A 23,906-nucleotide genomic window follows, 5' to 3' on the forward strand; every position below is an offset into this window, starting at 1 on the left:
TACTTATTTTATTTATGGTAAAGTTTAAGAACATCAATATTTTTTATATATATTTAAATAATTAAGAAAAATTATAAAATTTGGTTAACAAATTTTGAGTTTATTAAAAAGACAACTAATATCCAATATTATCCAAAACAAAATATTTATTTAGCGGAGTAATATAAATAAAAATATTAAATAACTGTAGCAGCAATTTTAATATTTATATAGTCTTTATATTTTATAAGCCATTATATATTTACAATTACTAAGTCGTAAGAATAATCTCAAGTAAACGTTTGTAAATTGGCCGATCAACGATTGTCTAGCTAGACATTCCTGGCAGGCTTGTCCTTGGTTTGCAGATTCACCGCTAGAGTAACAAAGCCGCCATTTTAGCTTTTTCATGTGGTTAATTTTCTAGTGGCGTTTCTTTTTATAATATAATTAATATTGAAGAATATTTATGTATTCTTGCAAAAGCTTGCTTAAAATAAGTCATAATACTAAGATTTGAGTATCTGTAAAGTGATTCTTGGTTAATATGGGACGTGGAAGGTATAAAAGTCACATTGTTTAATTTGTATTATTCTCGAATATTATAATATAAGTTGGTAATAAAATTTGTATTGTTAAATAGAGATCGCAGCCGTGACAGACGACGAAGTCGTAGTAGGAGTAGGAGCAGGAGCCGTAGTCGTAGCCCTCGTTATGGACTTGGATCAGGTGGCGGCGGCGGCGGCTATGGTGGAGGACGCAGGAGTAATCCTGGAGCAAATCTGCGTAAACCAAAGTGGGATTTAAATAGACTGAAACCTTTCAAAAAAGATTTTTATATTCCTCATTCTGATGTAGAAAATAGATTAGAATCAGAAGTTGAGAGTTGGAGAAGTGAAAATGAAATAACCTTAAAAGGTCGAAATATACCAAAGCCAACACTAACTTTTGATGAAGCAGGCTTTCCAGATTACGTTATGGATGAAATAGATAAGATGGGATTTTCAAAACCTACTCCTATTCAAGCACAAGGTTGGCCAATTGCTCTGAGTGGTCATGATATGGTAGGTATTGCGTCAACAGGTTCCGGAAAAACACTTTCATATATCTTACCAGCTATTGTGCATATAAATCATCAACCAAAGTCAAGCAGAGGTGATGGACCTATAGCTTTAGTGTTGGCTCCCACCAGGGAACTTGCTCAGCAAATTCAAGAAGTCTGTGACAAATTTGCCAATACATCCAAAATTCACAATACTTGCTTATTTGGTGGAGCTCCAAAAGGACCTCAAGCTAGAGATTTAGATGCAGGAGTTGAGATTGTTATTGCAACTCCAGGACGATTGTTAGATTTCTTGGAAAGTGGAAGAACTAATCTTAAAAGATGCACATATTTAGTATTAGATGAAGCAGATAGAATGTTAGACATGGGTTTTGAACCTCAAATCAGAAAAATCATAGAACAGATCAGACCAGACAGACAAACACTGATGTGGTCTGCTACATGGCCCCGAGAAGTGCAGAGCTTAGCATCAGAATTTTTAAAAGATTATTTGCAAATTAATGTTGGATCTTTGCAATTAGCTGCTAATCACAATATCTTACAAATTATTGATGTTTGTATGGAATATGAGAAAGAAACAAAATTAAGTACATTACTTAAAGAAATAATGGCTGAGAAAGAAAATAAAACAATCATATTCATAGAAACAAAACGCAGAGTTGATGATATAACAAGAAAAATGAAGAGAGATGGGTAACAATTTTATAATTTTTGAAAATATGCTATGGGTCCTTTAACATTGTTTTTCATATATTTTTTATTATTTACAGTTGGCCTGCTGTGTGCATTCATGGTGATAAGTCACAACACGAACGTGACTGGGTACTGCAAGGTAAGTAGAAGCCATTGATGCAAAATTTAAAATATGCTTTGTTATATATTTTTGTTTATTTCATATACAATCGAAACAGATTTATACCAAAATATTAAAGTACATCCTTTCCTTCAAATAGAATAGATATATAATGCTAAAAAAAGTGGCAACAGATATTGTGGCGATTGCAAAGATGTCGAGAAGCGGTGTCGGACTGAGGTGGCACGGTGGCGAGTAGCGTGTTGCTCACAGCTCTGAAAGCATGTCTGCATGTGCAGGCGAGGCGGGCGGCGGCCGGCGGCGAGGCGCGGGCGGCTCGGGGCCGACGTCGCCACGCCCTAAGGCCTAAGGGCTAGCTAAGGCCTAAGCTCAGCTCGGTTGCCACGCGGCATGTCTGCGCCGCTTCTCGCTGCGGGGGCGCGGCGGCGGCGCGCCGGGGCCCGGTCGGTGCTCCCGTGCGCCTCTCGCGCTCTCGGATGTACTGTATTAGTCCATTCGTTAATTGAACACCCTTGCCACAGTTACTGTTTCATGGGGTTGAAGTAGTAAGTTCGTACATATCAACTTGGGGTTTTCAATTTTGGCTAGCCGGCTGGTCCAAATTATAATATTCTCACTTAATTTAAAGTGTATATTCTTTTATATTTTTCATATATTTATTATACATATAATAAAGTGTTGTAAATATTCTTATTATAAATATTTAAACAACATGTTTTATGATTTTGAAATGTACAGGTAAATATAAGAGATACTGCATGGACAGTACACATTTGCATTGTCAATGTAGTATCATATTACAAATCCGTTTAAAATAACTAAAAAGAAAACTTATAAATAATAATATTACTCTATCCAAAGCGCATTGAGTTTCGCCATTCAACACGCAATTTCTCGAAAATTCGGCGGAAAATGGGGAACAGAGTGTCTAACCACTAGATTCCCTTTGCCTACCCTACCCTACTACATACTGGATACAGCGTGACTTGAGCGTGAGCGTAAAAAATAGTAGTGTATAATTAAATGTATTTTTTATATATTGGTTACAATTCAAAAAAAAAATTTACAATAAGGTTAAGTATTTTGTGTGATAACATATACTTTTAACATTACAAAAAAAAGGTTGTTCAAAGTATCTGACTGTAAACACGCTGGTTGTTGGTTCAATTGCCACTTGGGAGGGAAGGAATGAATTATATTTTATTTCCTTTCTTTGGTAACAAGACAAAGTGTTTTGTTTCACCACTCTACATCGAAATGAGGAAAGTGGGGTATGTGTGAAGATCTTAACACTAGATTTCCTTTGTCTATCCTGTTATATGTGGGATATTGCCTTATTTTTTATAAATATTTTGAAAGCCCATTATAAAAAATACTTATTGTTTTCCTCATTCTATGTTCACATAATTATCATGAAATCTCTAATGTTACAAAATATATATTTTTAGATTTTCGAAGTGGAAAGGCTCCGATTCTTGTAGCCACAGATGTTGCTGCAAGAGGATTAGGTAAGCTATGTAAAAGCTTATAACATCATTACACTTATTAGTAAGACAGAAAGTATCCATAATCATTTAAATTTAATTTCAGATGTTGACGATGTAAAGTTTGTAATAAACTTTGACTACCCTAGCAATTCAGAAGATTACGTTCATCGAATTGGTAGGACTGGAAGAACAAACAAAACCGGAACTGCATACACTTTCTTCACTCCATCAAATGGAGCCAAAGCTGCCGATCTTGTGTCAGTTTTGAAAGAGGCCAAACAAGTTGTTAATCCAAAGTTACAAGAGTTAGCAGAGCGCGGTGGAGGGGGTGGTCGAAGTAAGTAATTCATATTTTACAAAGTTACAAACACTGCACATTGAAATAATTATCACATACTAAAAGAAAAATAATCATAAAATGCCGAAGTTTCTTAAAATAAATGTTTTTAAGGTATGAACGAAATAAAAAAAAGTTGTTACAATAATAGAGTATAGATAGTAAATATGAGTTTTATTGCAGGACACCGCGGTCGCGGTGGCAGATACCGCAGAGGGCGCCGTTCGCGCTCGCGCTCTAGGACGCGCGAGCGTCGCCGGCGCTCGCGAACACGCACGCGCTCTCGTGACCGCCGGCGACGCCGCCACAGCTCGTCGCGCTCCTCCCGCAGCCGGTCGTCGCGCTCCTCCAGGAGTCACTCGCGCTCGCGCTCCCGCTCGCGTAGCCGCTCTCGCTCAGGCAAGTGCAGCCCCTCGAAGGACACTACCCTCGCCGCGTCCCAGCCGGCGCCCGCGGCGCTGCTGCCCACGCCCAGGCCACTGCTGCCCACGCCCATCGGTCCGCAACTACCCCCGACTCACTTTGACAAATCCAATGGAAAAATATCCTCAACACCTCCCGTCAGACACGACAATTTGCAGCCACACGACAATAATTATTTACAGAACAGCACTAACAGTAATATAAATAATCAAATAAACAATGATACCAATTTACAGCAGCAACAGCACCAGCCAGCAAATTCTATTCCACCTTTGATGGCTATTAACCCTCAAATGAATATGTGCATTCCTCCACCTATGAATGGTCAAAACTTCATGATGCCTGGCTACTTTCCTAGTGGAATGATGATGTCTAACTTCACTACAACCCCCATGCTTAACTCAGGCTGGGGTCTCCCACCCCCACCTCCTCCTCCTCCTGTTGATTCTAGCGGTGGGCTACAAAACAATTATAATTATGGTCAAAGTGGCTCGGAGCAAAGTCGCCAGGAGTCAGATTCCAGAAAGCGAGGAGGTCGCCCTGGCGGTCTTGGCTCGAGCTCTGTTAGCGGCAGTGGTTACGGTCCTCATGGCGGCTTCGAGTCCAGCGGAGGAGGACTTGGGTCAGGGGCCGAGAGCTCCAACTACGGGGGCCTGGGCTCCGGCGGGGGCCTCGGCTCCGAAGACGGCCCGAGCAGTTCGAGGCCCCGCGGAGGCCGGGATCGGCGCCGCCGAGGAAGAGGACGCGACCACGACGACTATAGCTCGGGTAGCCCGGGCGGTGGTCTCGGGTCTTATGGCTCGGGCGGCCTGGAAGGCGGCCTGGGCCAGTCTACCGGCGGTTTGGCCTCTGGCGGTTTGGCCTCTGGCGGCCTAGCCTCTGGCGGTCTAGACGTACCCCATGGGAGCCTCGTGCCGCGCATGCTCCCACCGAGCGTCAGCGAATTTGGCGGCCAAAGCGCTAACTTTACAGCCTTCGGTTCATACGGGCAAAAAAATAAACGACCTCAAGAAGCAAATGAAGGTGGAAATCACGATAACAGTATGAATGGTGTTGAATACTATGGACACCATAATATGGGGCCGGGCCGACCTTTCGCCGGCATTGACCAAGTAATGTCTAATGGTGCGCTGGCCAATGGTTCCATGGGGTACAGACATGACCGCCAGGCCAATCGCCAACGACGGTGAAATAACACTGAGGTTTGTTACATTCGAACCAATGAAAAATCATCTACCCTAACACTATCTGTTTAGAGATGCCATCCATAATATTTGTTTAATTGTTTAAGATAAACCAAATAAACCTGTTTTGATTTTTCATTATAAATGTATATGCTTATGGTTGGTGTGTCATAAACACTGTTATACATTACTGTATCTTTACCTTAACTGTCGTTAATATTATAGTATGTGTAGCCAATGTAATTTTTCTTGTTTTTGCAGAAAATGGCTACAATGGCGACTCCCGACGACGTAGGAGGCGATAAACTCAGAAATCTCTAATTTAACAGAACAATTCAAATTAAGGAATCTTTCATTCCACATGTCTAACAGCACTGATTTGATTTTTTCACACTGTACGAAATAATTTATAAGTACACAATATAATATAATTCATAGACAGTTTTATAGTAACTGTTTTCTTTAGTATTAAATAAAATACAGTTTTGTATTTAAGTTTAACAATATAAGATTACATGAAGAAATAAAAAAATGAAAATATTTTTTGTGAGCTTTTGGTTATTCATTCATAGTTTTACCATATATTCATTATTTAATGAAAAAACTTAAACCCTAATGTGACTATTTTGCAATAAATGTGATTAGAGCAAATTATAATTATTTAGTACATACAGGTTAACTTGACAAAATTGGGAGACAATTATTTTCATTTCTTTAAAAGTACCTGGAGGAAAAAAATGTTGCAATTATTAATTTGTCAAACACTTGTTTTGCTACTATTTGACATTTGTACTGTACCTTTCAATAAGTAGTTGTGTATTCTATTCATAAAAATAAAGTATATCTAGATAAAAGTGTTTTATTATTAACAAGCAACACTTAAAACAATATCTAAAGAGCAAATAACAAATTAATGGCAATGACTGTTTCCATGACAATTGTTGTTCCATCTATGTAATATTACAACACAAATAATATTTAAGTTCCAAAATGAGTTTTTGTGTGGATCTAGTTTCTGAAGATTCCTTCTATGAAAACATTACACTGGGTGTCACAAAAGTACTAGGTAAATGTTAATATCATTGATATGAATTTGCTTTGTGTTTAGGCAAAAAATTAAATCCATCTGGAACTGGACCTAACAACATTTCACTTATTTTAATCCAGTCAGAACAATTACCAGATGCCATAAGAGTCTCCAAATCATTTCTTCCAAAATACTTTGGTGGTCTTTCATTAATTTTTTGTGGAGGTCTTTCCAGTAGGCCAACTGGTATATAACGATATAAAAATGAAAGCCATTCTAGCAAAAACCGTCTTGTGTTTTCTACTCCTTGTGTGTCTGATCCCCAATGTTCTAAACCATAATTAGTAAATTTTTTTATTATATCAAATCGTTCATTGCTACTAATGTCCCATAATTTTTGCTCTTTTATTTCAGTGAATATCCATGGTTTTATTAATGCCCCTCTACCAATCATAACACCTTGCACTGTTGGTGCTAGTTGTTTTTTGCAAACATAATCTTCATAGGATAAAATGTCCCCATTTCCAAAGACAGGACATGTATCAGCTGCTTTGGCACACAACTCTATATATTCCCAGTCAGCTAGTTTTGTATACCTAGCTTCTCTAGACCTTCCATGTAAAGTTATTAGTGATGCACCCCAATTCACAACTTTAGGAACTATATTGTGGGCTATTTTTTTATCTTGATAGACACCAGTCCTCATTTTTACTGTAAAAGGTATGTTTAATATTGTTGAGGCACTTCTTATTGACGCCTCTAAAGCCGGCATCCTATGCATCATGCCACTACCTCCACCTTTTTTATAAACTAAATCTATAGGACAGCCTAAGTTTAAGTCAATAAAATCTAGCATTGCATTTTCCTTTAAAAGCTGTGCAACTTTTGTTATAGCATAAGCATTGTTTCCACATATTTGTGCTCCAAATAAGTCTTCGGTTTCATGCCTCTTTACTAAAGCCCATTCTTGTTTCGTACCTTTTAATAGTGATTCACATAATGCCATTTCACCACAAGTTACATCTGCACCATACTCTTTGCAAATTCTCCTGAATGGTAAATTTCCAACAGTTGTAAGAGGACTGAGATATAATTTATCTTTCCAATCAATACTCTTTCTTTCTTTGGGTAAAAGTTTTATTATATCTTCATCAGTGATGGCACCACTAATATGTTCTTTTTTAACATCTTCTTTTTCAGAATTTTCTTTTTGCTTATCTTTATTTCTTGAATCTAAACATTTAACTAATCTTTCAGCAAGTGAAAAATCATATGTTCTTTTTTGTAGTTGTATTTGCAGAGAGTTTTGTAAAGTATTCTTGGTATCTTCTTTCCAAGCTGCAACTTTTAAATTATCAATAATGTTGCAACCATCTTCAGTGATATGACTTGAACCAAATCGACAAGAGATACCTCTTGGACATTGACCTCGAATGTTAAATATATGGCATTCTTTACCTATATCATCTGATTTACATTTTAAGTATTCTATTGGATCATGAATATATTTACAGTTTGCGTATTGACATTGTTGTTTATCATCCTTCGAGATTATATTTATAATACTAGGGCAAGGTTTATTTTGTTTATCATCTTGAAAAGTCTTTGGTCTTGCTTTATTTTGGCCTCGCCTTTTTTCTTTCTTCTTCTTATTAGATACATCGCTGTTTTCATCAATTTTAGATACTTTGCAGTCATTGTTAGAAGACTCACTTATTTTACGCTTATTTGTCAGTGCATTTTGTTTTTCATAAGTAACCACTTTATCTTGTTTTTGTACTATGAACTCTTTTTTTATTTCACACACTCCAGAATCAAGATTTGCCATTATATTGGTGCTCATATGTAATTCAGAATTGGTAAAGATAAATTTGAAATTTTATTTATTGTATAAATATTAATTTAAAGGTTAGATTTGCAAATAATATAAATATTATTTCTTCTAGATTGGAAAATTTAGTTACTAAGAAGATTCGTCTTATAAATCTCTTATCTTATAGTAGATATCTTCGTATGTTTAATTTTAGTTATAAGGATCCCATGCTTGTTTCGTTTACTCCCGATTGTAAATGTCAAAAAAACGATTTGGCATAAGTTTCTAATGTCAAAGTTTAAGTTTCATTTAACGCTTTATTTCAAACGAATATACACAAAAAACTAACAAAAATATTCTATGGATTCAAATAATTCATAAAATATATATATATATTTATAATTATAGAATCCGATCCAAGAATATCTAATGTGGAAGTTGAGCGTCGTCCTCCGTGTGATCGTGTGGCACTCTCTAATTGGGAACAGAGGCATTCAGCAACATTACCGGAAGATTTGCGTAATTTTTATGCATCCACAGATGGTTTTCAACTAACATGGCATTACAAATATTCAGGAAAGGATTTTTTTTACCTTCTCGCTTTATACCGCATATAGTAGACACTAGACAGACTAATATAAAACATTGTGTGTGGAGTGGCCAACTGTGCATTTATAAAATAGTACATGTCCTAAGTGGGGATTTCACGACCATCGCGTTTATAGTCAGATGCTGTCCCACTGCGTTACGAATTTATATATAGTTAAGATTTTATAGAGTAGTTGCCGTTGCCGGTTTATAATTTATAAGCTATAAATGGTTTGATATCCACACAAATCGTCGGAGTTCCCCAATCGGACCGGTACTCTGTCTAAGTCTTGCCATAAAATCGCAATAGTTTTGGACTGGACCCTGAATTTACTCGTGCTCAAAGCCCTTGAGACGTTCTACGAGTACTCTATCGGTACACAATTTACAGGGAATTTGCTATTATCACAATTTTTTTTTAAATTGTAACAAGTATACATCTATCGTAATTTACGATTTTTTACAGCTGATGAAATATTACCGGTTGGGTCTATAAGAGTAAATTCTCTAAATGATTTAATTTTAAGTCCAGCACTGAAGGATTTATTAGATTTTTCCTTGACACGTCAGAATCCAGGGCCTCGTCCCGTACTTAATACTAAAAGTAAAGTGTTTGAGCTGGACAATTGTCGAAATATAGGAAAAGTAAGTTATTTACGAACTAAATGTTTTATTAGAATATGAAAGGATTAAATTTTAATCTTGTGTACATAATGAAATTTTTTGAAATTCCATAATAAAAATGTCAGTTTAATAAAATGTGTCAGTTTCATAATAACAATGTAGGTAGGTATATAATATTTAGTTTCTATTTTCCATTTTAAGGTATGTTTAATATACACTGGCGGTTCATGGTCAATATGGCTTGCGACAAGGGAAGGAGCTTGGGGGTGGATGGCGGACTCTTTTACGCATTACTTAAGAATGGCATTGGTGCACCTTGGCCTACCAGGCTGGCAAGCCGCATTTGCAAATCTTCCTCTTATACCATGGGCAGAAGTAATTATAATATATCTACACATACATATTTATAAAGATATAATAATCAAAAATATTTTAATGTTTAATTAATATTTTTTTCTTTTAATTTTAAGCAATTATTCCTTTTGCTTGCACCGCATCTTTTGGACAAAGCTGAAACTGATAATAATGTGGTGTCAGTGACGAGCGAGGCTGGCCTCAACCACATTGATCCCAATATATTTAAGACTTCAGTGCGCCATCATAAAAATACGACAAGGCCAATAAACTAACAAACAATATTTCAATGTTAACATTTTAAAGGATTAAAAAAAACTTACAAGTCGGCTAATAAATTGCAGTGTTTTATTGTTTTTCTTGCAAATAAAAGGAGCTAACTAAACAAGGGGCATATATTAGCGAAAGTAAAAAAAAAAGCAAAACTTACATAATGTATATTGAATATTTTCCAATAGAAAATTTTATAGCTAATTAACAAACCAAAATGGACGGAATGTAAGAATCTTAATAAAATATACAAGCTAATTCTAAATTATGGTTAATATCTTTTACTACGATAATAAAATTCATGTTACAAACCCTAATCTGTTTGTTTAATTCCATGAAATGTGTTTATTTGTTTTACTTGAAAGATGTTTCAAATAAAAAAAATTCAAATAAAACATAGCTTATAAATGAAATTATGGAACAAAATTAGGCATATCGATATATGATTTGTAAATTTTATATTTGCATACTATAATGTACGCTATAAATCCAGTTAAAATAGTTTCTTTACCTGCTTATCTTTTTTGTTATGTGATTTTTTTGAAGTGATGCATTTTCACAATAGTACGAAAAGACTACGACACCACATGATACACTCAATGTATACATTGAGAGTTTTTGTATGAACACGAGTGTCTAAAAAAAAAATGTACTGTGACATGATAATATGTGTGTGAACTTGTTGTGTCCAAGTGTCTATTGTATATGAATAAATTTTCAAACAGGTTTGATATTTTCAATACACGGCACTGCGCACAATAAACGCATTACATTAACGGTTGAACAGTTGGACACAATTTGTACGTACACTTACAATAGACACCACTCGGACACAGAAAATCCATACAAGTTATCGACAGTCAGATATTAATGCATGTAACATTAATGTCTGACATTTATGTCGGAATTTGTCATAGTCGTACTATTTTACAATAATCTTATATGTGACAAATTATTTCGTACAATCAATCAAACATTCTTTATTAAAATATATTTGAGTCTTATAATATTCTATTATATGACTATATATATTTTTTAAATATTTAATTTTGCAAATGAAAAATTCGTAATTTAAAACTCGACTTTATTTTTATGCTTAAAATAATTAATTTAATAAACAAAAGTTTGGTGGGATATTTAATTTTGAACATTATGTAATTAATTTTTAATGCATTAAAATAGTAAGAAGTGAGCTGAAGTAAGAAATGTTTAGATAAATCTGGTACAATAAGGTTGTAAGAATAAGCACTGTATAACACTTGTAAGGTGAACAAACAATATAAATAACTGGAATGATTTTCGAATTAATCTAGAGAAATATTTAGAAATATACCACAATTTGTATGTTGCAGAAGCCATCCAAGCGCTCTAGCCAATTAAATTTTAGTTATCCAGATTCAAATTTTGATACTTTTCTAAATATGTTTCTTTTCTTAAGGTGTGATTACCCTAAAAACATCAATGATTAATATAATGTAAAGGATTTCATCTCATCTTGCAGTACCTAAAGAAAACTTTATAAGAAATACAAAAATAAATCTACTTACAACCATGTGATGTCTATAATGAAAGTAAAATTTGGGCCATAAAACATGTCTTAAAATAATTGTTATTCTATTAAATTCTATATCGTAGTCACTACAAAAGTGTGAATTTTCAATCAAAATACATTTTTTTATAATATATAAGTTTTCATAAAAGATTGCTTACAAAAACAAAATATTAATTGATTGGATTTTAAATGTTGTGAATATATGAAGCTAAAAATAAAACTCTAGTAACGTTGTAAATATAAATAATATAAAAGTAACGCAATATAAATATATATTTTTAAAATCTATGCAAAATATTTTGTTAAAAAAACCATGTTGTAGCCAGTATGTAATATCTGTTAACTGGAAATCATAAATAAATTTATCATTTAATATTTTTTAAAAAGAAATAAAAATATATATCTTTTAATTATAATATTTCAAAATGATAACTTAAATAATATTAAGGCTATAACAGAGTTTCTTTTATGTATATTATTGTATTGTGATTTGCCGAGTTAATGCGATTTTTAAGATGTTTTTTATTAAAGGAATAAAATAAGCATTGAGATTTGAATTACATTACTAAGATCTTAAAAAAGGATTTTAGTCTTGCAATAAAGACTTCCTAGGACTTGAGGATAGAAAAGTTCAATCAATATTCTTAATCTAAGGATTACTCATAAAACTTAAATGCAGATATTCCATTATGGTACACGATAACTAATGTTAGTAAATAATGCTATTAAAAGTTGTATCAGGCACTAGTCTCGTAATATTATAAAAAAATATTTATTATAACATTTGTTTTAGCAGTATTTTTTAAAGTATGTATGATGTGAATATACTATTTATCTATAATTGTGACTGTGTATAGTTTCTTTTAACATTTGTGGTTTGTTTAGGATATAAAAGAAGTGCATATAAAATTATATTATTCCTTACAATCAATATAATAATATGAAAATTCGTTGAAGTTTAATGCATTTATAGCTTTATTCCTTGGCTTGAAGTATATGAAGAAGCTTATGATGTCTTCTTAATTATTCTGGCACAAGCTAATATTAATAATATTATATAATTTACCTAGTTTGAGATAAGGCGATATTTGTTATGAGATTTTAGCCCATATAGCTTTTATTAAGTAATTGTAATAAGTGCTTGTGTTTATATAATCAGAAAAATAATTAAACTTTGTAACCTGTGTGAAGTATCTAACTATGGTAATTAATATCAGTAAACTTTTTGAGAATATGATTTTTACGGCATCTATAATTTTCTACTTGTATATTGTAGTGATAAAATAATATTATATACCACATAGGTTCCACAGATAGCCATGTATCCCTTTTCTATTATTTTAAATGTGATGTTAAGTGCAGTTATGATGTGTTTACTCTATGACGTTGTTTCTTAATAAATGGTAGTATCTTACCACTTTTGAAATATCAAAGTGTAGGTGTTAAGAGATTCAGTATAGTAATACTCTGACTTACACGAATTCGTACAATGTTTTAGAAGCAATTTATTTTAAATATTAAATCACTAAATGGGACCGATTACTTTTTAGAACCTCTTTTCATAAATTTTTATACTATTTTGTTAAACATTATATATAATTATGTTTTACCTTCATTGTATATAAAAAAATGACGTTCGTCGTGTAAGTTCGAGGTATTACTTTAGTATTAGTAATTTATTAAAACTACTTAATAAATCCAAGTAACTGGAACCCATTGGTGGTCAGTCGAAAGGGCGTGTAGGGCGTCCATGAGTCTTTCATATGTGGTGTCCACGTTATTGTTTGTGATCGTGAGGTCAATGTACTTTTCGTATTGACGTTGAATGCGCGCGCTCTCTTCTAGCGTCTGCTTCATATCTTCCTCCTGTTAAGAAATTTTGTTTTAGTAACAAGTGCTAATTTATAATTGGTATGTGAAGCAAAAGCTTTGTACCCCCTTTTTACGAAATTGTGCGAATGTAAGAGTATGAAATTTGGCACAATTATTGCTGATAAAGAGAAGAAGTGAAGCAAGGTTTTACCATTTTCCATCTATTCCATTCTATTACCATCATGCTGACCCTTTGGTCAGCCCCTTTAGGCTATCTCAAAACTTCCTTTTAAATTAATAGTTTCAGACTGTGGTAGTTCAGTAGCACAACATGTGACTATGAACGCCACGACGTTCCCACTTTGGGGGATGAATTATTTTCATTTCCTCGCTTACACACAAAGTTCTGTCAATCAACAGGTGATGTTTCGAAAGTAGAGAATACTAGATTCCTTCTCCCCCACTATTAGCGGGATACATAGCTGGATAGTTACCTCGTATAATGACGCCAGTGACTCGAGAGTCCGCGCGCGCCGCGAGCTGTAGCGTATGGAGCTCTGGCGGTCGAACTAACATGCAACATTATCAACTTAAAACATGCTTACAAACACAAAATGATATTTAATTATAAATATAGTTTAATCTAAAAAGAAGTATTCAAAAAAATAATACTATAAATTTCAGATTTTTTTTACTTTACAATTACATGTAAATATTTTATTTCTACATAAACTAAAAGAAATGTACCCTAAACAATCAAAATCGAAAACATGCATTTATCATTCTAATCTACTTACTGAGTTAGCATACACAGAATTTAACACATTACTTGCTATATCTAATTTCATTATCAAGACAATTTCTTTTCATTGCAATAAACAACGAATTCAAGGGGTTAGCATTTATGGCGTCAAAGGAATTTAATGATTTATTGACCCTTAAAATGTTAACAACTAACGACCTGTTAACAAGGTCAGTCAGTAATTTAAGAGATCCCTTACATACTATGATGTCACATATTTTGCAACTTTATACTCAGAAATTATAAAATTAAAACAACAGTTCCAAAATTACTTTGGTTGACATAAATTGTGTTTTAACTATTACATTTTATTTAAAGTATCCTTTGCCATTCCTTGTCTATGTCACCCTACTCTCCCCATTGGTATATGACATAATATAGGCATGGTCCCAAAGAACCAAATCTAGATTTTTGTACGATCTTTCCTTAATTTAAATGTATTTTCAATTTCATGCTGATTCAAATAAATAAAATATATAGCTATAAAGTCACCGTAAGGTTCCTATTAGAGGCGTGTGTAAGGTTCTTCAACTGTTCAATGCCGGGTGCCCCTATCATCACGACATAGGGTAAGAAATCACTGCTATTGTGAAGTAGTTTTAGAGATTGGGGCGCACAATCGAGGATACACATTTTTCCTGTAAATTATAAGAATAAATTTAAATATGTATACTTTTTTTTTTAATAAATATACTTTTTTGTAGCTAGTAAGGAGAAGGAACCTAGTGTAAGACACTTTATTCTCCACTTATCGCCCAATTTTCTTTACGCTGTGTTTAGTGTTGTTACCAGAGCGAGTAATAAAATGTTTCGTTCTTCTGAGTGGGAATCGAATCCACAGTCGTCGCATTTACAGTTAGGATGTGCCGTTGCGCCCTGACGGCTTCACATTTCGGCATAAGTATAATAGTAAAATATATATGAAAAAAAAATCTTAATTAACATCGATTAATGGCTAATTTACTGAGAAAGAAAAGAAAATAAAACTACAGTTCACATTTATTGGAATTTGCTTTAGGAATTTAAAAAGAACAATGTTTGGTTTGCCTTAAAACAGGCATGCAGAGTGGCAAACTAGAAAGTTTTATTAAGGAGCGTATAAGAGTAACAATTGCAGGATTTTAATAGAAAAAAAAACAACTTGTCTGAAGAGAAGTCTTTGCTATAGAATATGACGAAAAGACGAGGCCAGTTGTGGCGTAGGGGCACGTGTGATTGTAGGCGTTACCGTTGCCGGTTGTGCGTTCGATTTATTGTCATTGGAGGAAAGAAAATGTTATTTAAAAATATTATTTTTACCTCATCGCTCTGGTGTCGAGGCAAAGCGCTGAGTTGAGTACCGCAACTCAACGCTGCTCCAGAATTCAGCGAAAAATGGAGTGTCTTAACACTAGGCCCTATCTGCCTACCCGGCTACATGCGGAATACAGCATAAAGTTGAAAAAAAAAATACTTAAAGAAAAGTAAAATTACCTTCTTTAATAACGGCTCTAATAGAATCCAAGTGAGTTCCATACAAATGACCATTATGCTCTCCGTATTCGAGAAAGCGTCCTGCGTGCGCGTCGCGTTCCATTTCCTCTCGAGATACGAACCAGTATGATGAACCACTCTCCTCCAACGGCCGGGGTGGACGTGATGTATCTATTATAGTATTTTTAAATTAGTGAGGATCTGACTAATTTGGTGTTTTAAAATTCATATTTTGTGTGTACAAAATATGAGTTTAAAAATGATTTATACAATTACTACTCATATTTATACAGGTCATGATACCTATAAAAGTATGGAATCCACAAAATAACAAAACTTTAAATCTTATCAATCAATAAATCTTCATGCAAAAGAAAATATTTGGTAAATAAAACTCCCGATATTATTTAGTTAAACCTATACTTGACGGCCTGACAGATATTTGATATAAATTTCAGCTCGATACCCCAATGCAATCTCGATACTCTCTACATACCACTTCAAAGTAAAAAAAAACTACACTCACGTGGAACAACAGCACCAAACCGATCAGGGTGTTCCTGTATCATTCTATTCTTCAGCGTCCGTCGTCCCACACCGCGAGTGCCGACCAGCGCCAGCACGCGGCGCAGGAAGGGGGGGGTTCGCGCCACCTCCTCGTACAAAGCTAGCTCAGCACCCTCTAGCTGAACGCTTGAACGTGACTCATATACAAACTTTTTTTTCTTTTTTGATATCTGTATTAGAGAGGTTATAGTCATTAAACACTCAGCAATTTTTTAGGAACAACAGTTAAAACATTGTTTTGAACTATATTCAAATATAAACACAACATATTTATTTACATAATATCATTTTTAAACATCAATTAAATTTAAAAATCTGCTTACTCTTGCACCACATATACTAATTTTATGCACAAAATCTGCTTCAGGAGGTACATAAGCTTTACGCCTCTCCTCTAGTTCAGGTGATGGAATAAGGCCTACTACTTCTGGTTTTTCAACATGGCTGGCTTGCCACCAATTAGGATCTTTTCTGTCCGAGACCTAAAAGAAATAGTAATTTCTTAATCAAATATATAGGATCGTTCTATTTTCATTTTTAGCCCAAATTTGAAATATATAATGTACTCTGCATTGGAAAACAATACTGTATTTAAACTGTCAAAGCAGAGAAATGAAAATATTTTTTTTACCCCAAATAAGGATTGAATCCACAACCATAACATTTTTATAGTATTTAGATTGTTTCCTACTGTAGAATAATAGTATATTAAAATTGCATTTAAAACAAATCACAACTAAATTCACTATTGTAAATTATTATATTAAAAATGAAATTCACTTACTTGTAAAATATCACCTCTCTTAAATTCTAATCCTATTTCTTTACATGGAAGTAATGTGTCTTCAGAAGGATTATAATCAAACAGAGCTCTCATATAACACTGAAAAAGTATCCAACTAATATGTGAATAAAATATACATATAAGTAGTAGATAAGTGTAATAAATATAGTTCACACTAAATAGTAACTTACACTAAGTCTATTATTAGTTAATTGAGCATTCTTTTCTTTTAAATTTGGTCCAACTTTTAAGGTGACTCTATCATTAGGTTTAGAGACAGCTTCTTTAAGCTGTTCTTCTGTATCAACTTGAACCCCATCAACTTCTAATAGAACATCTCCCACAGTAAGCAGTGCTTGTTTGGCTGCAGCACTACCTGCGAGGATCCTAGCTACTATTAGCTGACCATGTTCGTCTGTTGTAACCTGCCATATAAATATATAGTATAAAACAATGTAAATAATAATTTTCTTTTTGATTTTGTTATGAAATAAAGTATTTTGTTAGTTTAAAAAAATAATTTAGCATTTATTATATTTGGCTTTTTATATTAATAATTTCTTCTGTCTACATTCTTCATTTCCACAGCCAGATAATGGACATCATTACTCACATGTTATGTTTTAAGCCTTTCATAAACCTTATCAATGCTAACATTAGTCCTAATACAGACCTATTCTATATTAATTTTTTTTTATTTAAAAACTGCTTATATTTGATAGCTCACTAAACTCTCACCATAACATAATAACATATAACTTGACATAATAACACAACAACAACAAAATACTGAAACAAAGTGATATAAAATATAGACTTACTGTTAATCCTAATGGTTGACCTGGGACTTTTCTAAGTCCTACAACTTTAACAGTCTCTACGGGCATGTCTCCGTTTTGGTCTGGGCTGAGATCGGAAGACTCTGTAGTATGTATCAGTTCTTCTTTGTTTGTTTTCTCATCTATTCCTGAACCTCTATCCAACCAAATTTTGCCAATTTGGTCATGAGCATCAATTAAAGCCTGTAGTAGTAGCCAAAGTGACATTAGTGAAACAATATATAATTGTTTTTATTAACATTTGTATGTATGATTATATAAATTAAATTTCATCAAGATGTATATAAATTCTAAGAAGTAAACAACAACTAAATATACAATACATTCTTTGGCAAACATGTTTCCAATTGGAATTCATACCTTAAAATGCACTCGGGACAATAATATAGCTAATTCTGCCTGTTCTATAGTCCGTATGTTGTTGCCTCGATACTCGCTCAACGATCTTATTATGTTTACATTATCCAAGGATACTGGTTTTACGATTAAATCCTCCTCAGAATCTATTGACTGCAATACAGATAAATATGGTTAATCGCTTAAAAGTATGCTCAATTTATTTTTTTATATTAGTCACAATAAATATTTAATCTTAAGAACAAAAAAACTCGATGCTTAGGCGTGGCACTTATTATTTCAAAATATTGAATGAAAGTTGACAGAATATAAAGAACACAGCATTTAGTTTTCGTACACTAGTCAGATGTATTTGAATTGTAAAACATGGTTATACTTATTATGCAAAATAATCATAAAAAATATTTTTTAAAAATGTTTAACACACCCACCCACTAAATTTCTTATTGAGTGTTCGTTCGTACTTCATTTCCTAATACCTGTTTTGTCAAAGAATACGATAACAATATTTTAATCTTTCTTGCAATCGTTTTAGGGTTTAAAATTGATTCTTATATCTGTTAATATTAACAGAATTTATGACACAAATGATCTCTCAGTCTAGTGCTGTCAAGTGATTGGCGTTGGATCACAGATAAAAAAACTATTAAAGATGTACTCTAATAATATTAGAGTAGTCAAATTAATATTAGAGTATTTTTTTAAAATATCGTAGCTATTGCGTTTATTTTATTGTTACAAATTTATTTTTTAATTAATTATTGTATTATTAATAGATATTGCTATACAGATTCAGATATGATAGTGAAGTAACTTTTGTCAGTCGACTTTATATGAACAAAATGCGTACAAAGAATATTTTAAAGGACAGGTTCTTTAAAATATTGTATAATTTTATGTTGAAACATTACAAAAACATTTAAATGGAATTTTGTAATGTCATGATTTAGAATTTTATATGTGCTATTTAAAAGAAAGTTGTAAGTCATGAATAAATTTAATGTATGACTTAACATCTACTAATTAACTTAAACTTACTCCATATTTTCTGCTAAAATCAGGACTTTCCACAATACTTTTGAAGAATATCACTTCATGATTTGATAAATCTTCTTCAGGTTGCGATTCTTCTTGTTTTTCTAAAATATTTAGATCAATTAATTATTGCAAATTGCAATCGAACATTCAGATCTTGTCGTGTCTGGCTAAAATGGTGAGGCTTTTGAATATGTAGTAAAGGTGTAATAAACGAGTGAATCAAACGACTAGCGGTAATAAATTTAAGTAAAACATTGATTTATATCATCAGGCTCATTAGCCAATGTTTTTTTATGGGTGAATGGATTATTTAGTAAGGAAGCGCTGATTTATTAAAATAATTATGGGTTTGTCATATTAAAATTGTATCCTACCGTATAAGTATATATAATTAATGTTTATTAGTATTTTAACGTGGTTTCATAAAGGACTAAATCAGTAATAATATTAAGCAAATATTATAAAAATATTTTAGCAATTATAATTATACATACTTAATTGCTAATATTTTTAAAAAGGTTTAGCTTTATGCTTTATTTCTAGCTGAGGAGTTAAAGAAAACGGAGCGCCCCACTACCCGGAACGGAACGGAGTGGAGCACTACGTTCTCTGCATACTTCTTTTACCATGCCAACTACTTTCAATTTATCTTCGTATCGTCTAGGATTCTTTCAGAACCTGCCATTCTATATATTTTTTCATTGCGGTTTGAGTTTGGTCACCTAAACTTATTCCGCATACATATACTATGAAGGGATCGCATTTTTACATCTTCTGTATTGCATTTATATGCATTTACATATATTCATGTATCTCTGTACTATCTACGGTCCACCACAGCATTTTGTACGGCTTTGTAGCTGTCATGACGATACTATTTCATCAAGTTTATCTGATATCCTTCCTTTTAGACTGGATCTTGCATTCCAGCCTGTTTAATTTCTTTTAAAGATCAAAACCTTTATCTTATTTCTATTACAAGACCTTAATACACACCATTATTTTTAAGTACTTCTTTTAGAGTGGTGATCACTGCCTGCAACTCTTATACTGATGCTATGAGTACTGCATCATTAAGCTTTTGACCCACTCCTTGGAGACTAGGATTTATTTATTATTATGTAGGTATTCATAAAATTTTCTAACTCTAAAGTGTTTTTGTGACTATGTCACTTATATTACTGGACTAGTGGGCCCGTGCGGGGCTACGCCCGCTCGAAATAGAAATATTAATAAAGAAATTGAAAACTAAAGATTCATTTATATTACTGGATTATCGTAAGAAAATCGTAAAATTAGTTTAATATTTTTTAAAATACACCTTAAAAAAACAAGAATAAAGTAAACATTTAATTAATTTAGATAATTAAAAGATGAGTCTATAAGAAATAAATATTCTATAGGACAGGGCTGTATTTATGAAATGAGAAACCATTTATAGAACTCGTGCAGGACGACCCATCTATCAATTACAATTATATTAAAATAAATTACAAGTTATAGGACAGCGATAATATTATTATATGATTTACGATATAAGATACAAGTTGTCGTGTATTTCCCGTAGGTATATACTACATACATATATTTTGTTAGATTGCGGCATTTAATATCGGGATTCGTATAACGGAATAATTATGATAATACATTAAATATTAATATTCTAGTTTATTAACAATTAAAATATTCAAATACATTTCAGGCGGACAGATTTATAATATAAGAAAGGCTTTTAATATTTGTAAAAAGGCCGTCATGGTGTTTATCCCCAAGGATCTGAATATATTTAAATTATTTTATTGTCCTATTTTGGTAGACGAAGCACAAATGTTGAATTCCGCCATTCAAGATGCAATATCTGGAAAAATAGTCGGAGAGGAAGAAATGAAAAATAAAAAGCGAAAGTTCTGACTGAAACCACTTATTGTAGTAAACTGTGGATATTAAAATCGACAAAATACAATCAGATCTATTAATTTATTTATGAGTTCCTTTTTCTAATTTTACCAAGAGTATAAAAATATAACAAAATCAAAAAACAAGAAAACGTGTAGAAAATTTCACAAAATGAATATAGAATAAACGTTTTACTGCTAAATATCATGAATTATTTCTGACTCGACAAGTAAAACATATTTTACAGAATATACACAACAATAAAATGAAATGTTTACTCTTTTAATATTATTATCTCTATTAGATCTCACGGCATCGTAAAAATAGCGAAATTGTGTAAACAATCATTTCACATATTGAGCTTTTAGTATATAAAATATTTGTTGCTTAGGCTGTAACCGATTACGGTATTTCAAATGAAGTTATAGTTATAATATAAATGTAGTTAAACCATACAAATATTATACATATTACTGTTTAAAGCCTTTTGCTATAGCAGATTTTTTTACGTCATCGTATAATTCTTTTTAAATATTCATATAAAAATTATATGTAATTATTAAATATAACATATGTATATTTATTAATAAACTTTATCTTTTTTGTGTCCAAGAAAATAATATATGATGTAAATATTTTAAATAACAACCTGGTTTTTATGACACTATTGTACTAAGTTCAAATGTCTCACTATATATAAATATAACATATTAGGTATTTAGATTGTGCTTATTATCTGTAATTACTTTTTAGAAAAGTAATTATTTGTTATTCATTACAATAATATAATTTCGCGAACCGGTTGCAAATTTATTTTACTACAAGTTATATTTAATGGCTTGCAAATGCACCTTAGTTATACCTAATATATAGTATGAAGGTAATAATTGTCCACTTCAGTACCTTATTTACGAATATATTGACTAACGATTATTCATCGGCTTTGAGGTTAAGTTTGTTCACACGCCGATTTGCATAATAACTTACCTTCATCGGGTGGCTTATTGCTGACGAAGTCTCTAAATCCTCTCCAGTTGACTGTGTAACGACCACTCCGTCGCACCATCATTTGTAGCACAGGGATAGAGCCGGAGATTCACGGAGAGAGCCGTGGCATCACTCGTAGAGGTGCAGACGTGAGCGTAGAGACGTCACTGGGCGCCGTCAGCTGGCGAGCGTGACGCGCCGCGACGCCGCCCGCCCTCGCGCCTGCGCACGACGCACGACCGCCCGCCCGCCTTAGCGTGATAGTGTCGCGCCGTTAGCTCTACATATTATCGATATTTTCATCTTGCTGACTTATCGCAAGTTGTATAACATAATGTTCACTGGAAGTCGGCCCGGTTTCGCAATTATAAAAGATCGATAAAATCAAAAAGAAAATCAGAAAAAATATATTTGTATATAGCTGAACCTGCCAGCTACTTTACTTTGAAATTTTGAAGAAGTGGTTCTTATGAAAACCGTTTCCACTTTTAAATAGAAGAATTGTGTTAGTATAATTTAGTTCTAAAACAAATATTTTATAGACAATGTTCTTAAAAGCTTTTATTTTATTTATAAATTGCAAATATACATTTTTATTTTGAAATTTTAGAAACTAAATGAAAAACCTAAGTAAATTCTCCGTGAAATAATATTTGTGCACTGAAATTCTTATAAATATGTTTGTTATTTATTTAGACAGGTTTTACGAGCAATAGTAAAAATAATATAAACATGGTCACGTTTAATACATTTGTAATGAATGACGAAATAATAAATATCATTCCCAAATTCAACTTTTTCAATCACTAGGTCCGACCGTCTCATCTCACACGCCCGGCCGCGTTGTTGTTTTGCAACTATGTGCTTTCCTTGATATGCTTTAGCGAAGCGAACGAATGTGTGAATGACGAAATCTCGATTAGTAATATATATTATGATAAAAATGAACATAATATATTGTTTATACTTTATTAATGTTTACACTGTAAGATACGTTTATTTTATAGATATCGTTTTTTTTACAATATTTATAAAAATATACCTACTGATTAAGTATTTAAGTATAACTCGGAATAATTTATAACTCGGTCAAGCTTGACGTTGTGGCATGATTTAATTATCACAATTTACAACGTGTGTATTACGAAAAAGTAAGATTAATTAAAAGTTTGGAATGTGAAACATACCTAGGTCATTTTATAGGTCACTATATTCTATACCTTACATTATTCTAAACATCTAGGAAATAAATAATAAAATAGTTTAAAATATCCGCAGCGCTATGTAGACGGCTATAAAAAGTCCGCAGTAAGACTTTCTGCTTGTCATAAAATATGTTCGTAGTATTTTGATATTATGAGATCGGCAAATATGAAACATAAAATATTATGATACTTATATAGCTATTTTCGTTAAAGTGATCGGTACATACCTTCCCGAAATGTATTATGACATCAAATACGTCTATTAATGTTAACATACATAATCTAATGTCAATTATAATGCCTAGTGTTTGGGGTTTATCTTTTAAAGAGTCAATCACTTTAGCCTCCACCAGGGAAAATCTCCAGATTTGCGCGTACTGTCTATATAAGGTCGATTTAGACCCCAAGCCGCAGTGGATGTGTTAAATAATAAGATTGCGAAATTTCCTTTTATAATCCAAATAAGAACGCTCATAAATCCGAACTAAATAAAGAATTAATTATAAGAAAACGAAAAACCTAGTCTTTAACCAATTACTTATGCCTTTCCAAGGACTCCTGTAAAATTTTTTTTTGCTGTTTTGTGCAGTCGGGATTTCGTTGTATATTTTTCTTTATTAAGTTCTCGTGA

General features: G+C 32.7%; 4 protein-coding genes across 8 annotated transcripts; 2 read left to right on the top strand and 2 right to left on the bottom strand.

Annotated features, from left to right (window-relative positions):
* The first annotated feature begins 245 nt into the window (after nt 1-245).
* On the top strand, nt 246-6,141 carry LOC146541586 (uncharacterized). Of its 2 annotated transcripts, XM_085189410.1 has the most exons (7): nt 247-540; nt 623-1,735; nt 1,813-1,874; nt 3,305-3,364; nt 3,447-3,680; nt 3,864-5,305; nt 5,549-6,141. In XM_085189410.1, exons 1-6 carry the CDS (start codon nt 527-529, stop codon nt 5,291-5,293), a joined length of 2,913 nt encoding a protein of 970 aa, XP_085045536.1. In that variant the 5' UTR covers nt 247-526; the 3' UTR covers nt 5,294-5,305; nt 5,549-6,141. The 2 variants fall into 2 exon arrangements, with proteins under 2 accessions (XP_085045544.1, XP_085045536.1); XM_085189418.1 differs by having other exon boundaries at nt 246-540; nt 3,864-6,141.
* On the bottom strand, nt 6,131-8,542 carry Dus3 (Dihydrouridine synthase 3). The gene has a single exon (XM_085189470.1). It carries the CDS (start codon nt 8,155-8,157, stop codon nt 6,367-6,369), a length of 1,791 nt encoding a protein of 596 aa, XP_085045596.1. The 5' UTR covers nt 8,158-8,542; the 3' UTR covers nt 6,131-6,366.
* On the top strand, nt 6,214-12,362 carry LOC146541588 (tubulin polyglutamylase complex subunit 2). The gene is made up of 5 exons (XM_085189480.1): nt 6,214-6,353; nt 8,536-8,700; nt 9,179-9,360; nt 9,541-9,714; nt 9,810-12,362. Exons 1-5 carry the CDS (start codon nt 6,278-6,280, stop codon nt 9,966-9,968), a joined length of 756 nt encoding a protein of 251 aa, XP_085045606.1. The 5' UTR covers nt 6,214-6,277; the 3' UTR covers nt 9,969-12,362.
* vari (MAGUK p55 subfamily member vari) lies at nt 10,020-22,248 on the bottom strand. Of its 4 annotated transcripts, XM_085189430.1 has the most exons (12): nt 22,071-22,246; nt 19,188-19,288; nt 18,153-18,302; nt 17,775-17,975; nt 17,145-17,378; nt 16,954-17,052; nt 16,493-16,651; nt 16,129-16,339; nt 15,603-15,773; nt 14,622-14,767; nt 13,822-13,896; nt 10,020-13,381 (listed from the first exon to the last, which is right to left on the bottom strand). In XM_085189430.1, the coding sequence occupies exons 1-12, from the start codon at nt 22,150-22,152 to the stop codon at nt 13,205-13,207; spliced, it is 1,806 nt and encodes a 601-aa protein (XP_085045556.1). In that variant the 5' UTR covers nt 22,153-22,246; the 3' UTR covers nt 10,020-13,204. The 4 variants fall into 4 exon arrangements, with proteins under 4 accessions (XP_085045556.1, XP_085045566.1, XP_085045585.1 ...); XM_085189440.1 differs by lacking the exon at nt 13,822-13,896 and having other exon boundaries at nt 22,071-22,248; XM_085189459.1 differs by lacking the exons at nt 19,188-19,288; nt 22,071-22,246 and adding an exon at nt 18,581-18,728.
* Nucleotides 22,249-23,906: the final 1,658 nt, after the last annotated feature.

Source organism: Heliconius melpomene, chromosome 1 (assembly GCF_056956725.1).
Source record: "Heliconius melpomene rosina isolate 202511_hmr_F chromosome 1, ASM5695672v1, whole genome shotgun sequence".
Taxonomy (NCBI): Eukaryota; Metazoa; Arthropoda; class Insecta; order Lepidoptera; family Nymphalidae; genus Heliconius; species Heliconius melpomene.

Coding starts and splice junctions, on each gene's coding strand:
- LOC146541586 (XM_085189418.1), top strand. Junction 1,736..1,812: donor AGAAAAATGAAGAGAGATGG/GTAACAATTTTA, acceptor TATTATTTACAG/TTGGCCTGCTGTGTGCATTC. Junction 1,875..3,304: donor ACGTGACTGGGTACTGCAAG/GTAAGTAGAAGC, acceptor ATATATTTTTAG/ATTTTCGAAGTGGAAAGGCT.
- LOC146541588 (XM_085189480.1), top strand. CDS start 6,278: ATGAGTTTTTGTGTGGATCTAGTTTCTGAAGATTCCTTCTATGAAAAC. Junction 8,701..9,178: donor AACATGGCATTACAAATATT/CAGGAAAGGATT, acceptor TACGATTTTTTA/CAGCTGATGAAATATTACCG. Junction 9,715..9,809: donor CTCTTATACCATGGGCAGAA/GTAATTATAATA, acceptor TTTAATTTTAAG/CAATTATTCCTTTTGCTTGC.
- Dus3 (XM_085189470.1), bottom strand. CDS start 8,157: ATGAGCACCAATATAATGGCAAATCTTGATTCTGGAGTGTGTGAAATA.
- vari (XM_085189430.1), bottom strand. CDS start 22,152: ATGATGGTGCGACGGAGTGGTCGTTACACAGTCAACTGGAGAGGATTT. Junction 17,976..18,152: donor TGTCCCGAGTGCATTTTAAG/GTATGAATTCCA, acceptor CTACTACTACAG/GCTTTAATTGATGCTCATGA. Junction 13,382..13,821: donor CACTGGCGTCATTATACGAG/GTAACTATCCAG, acceptor ATTTCTTAACAG/GAGGAAGATATGAAGCAGAC.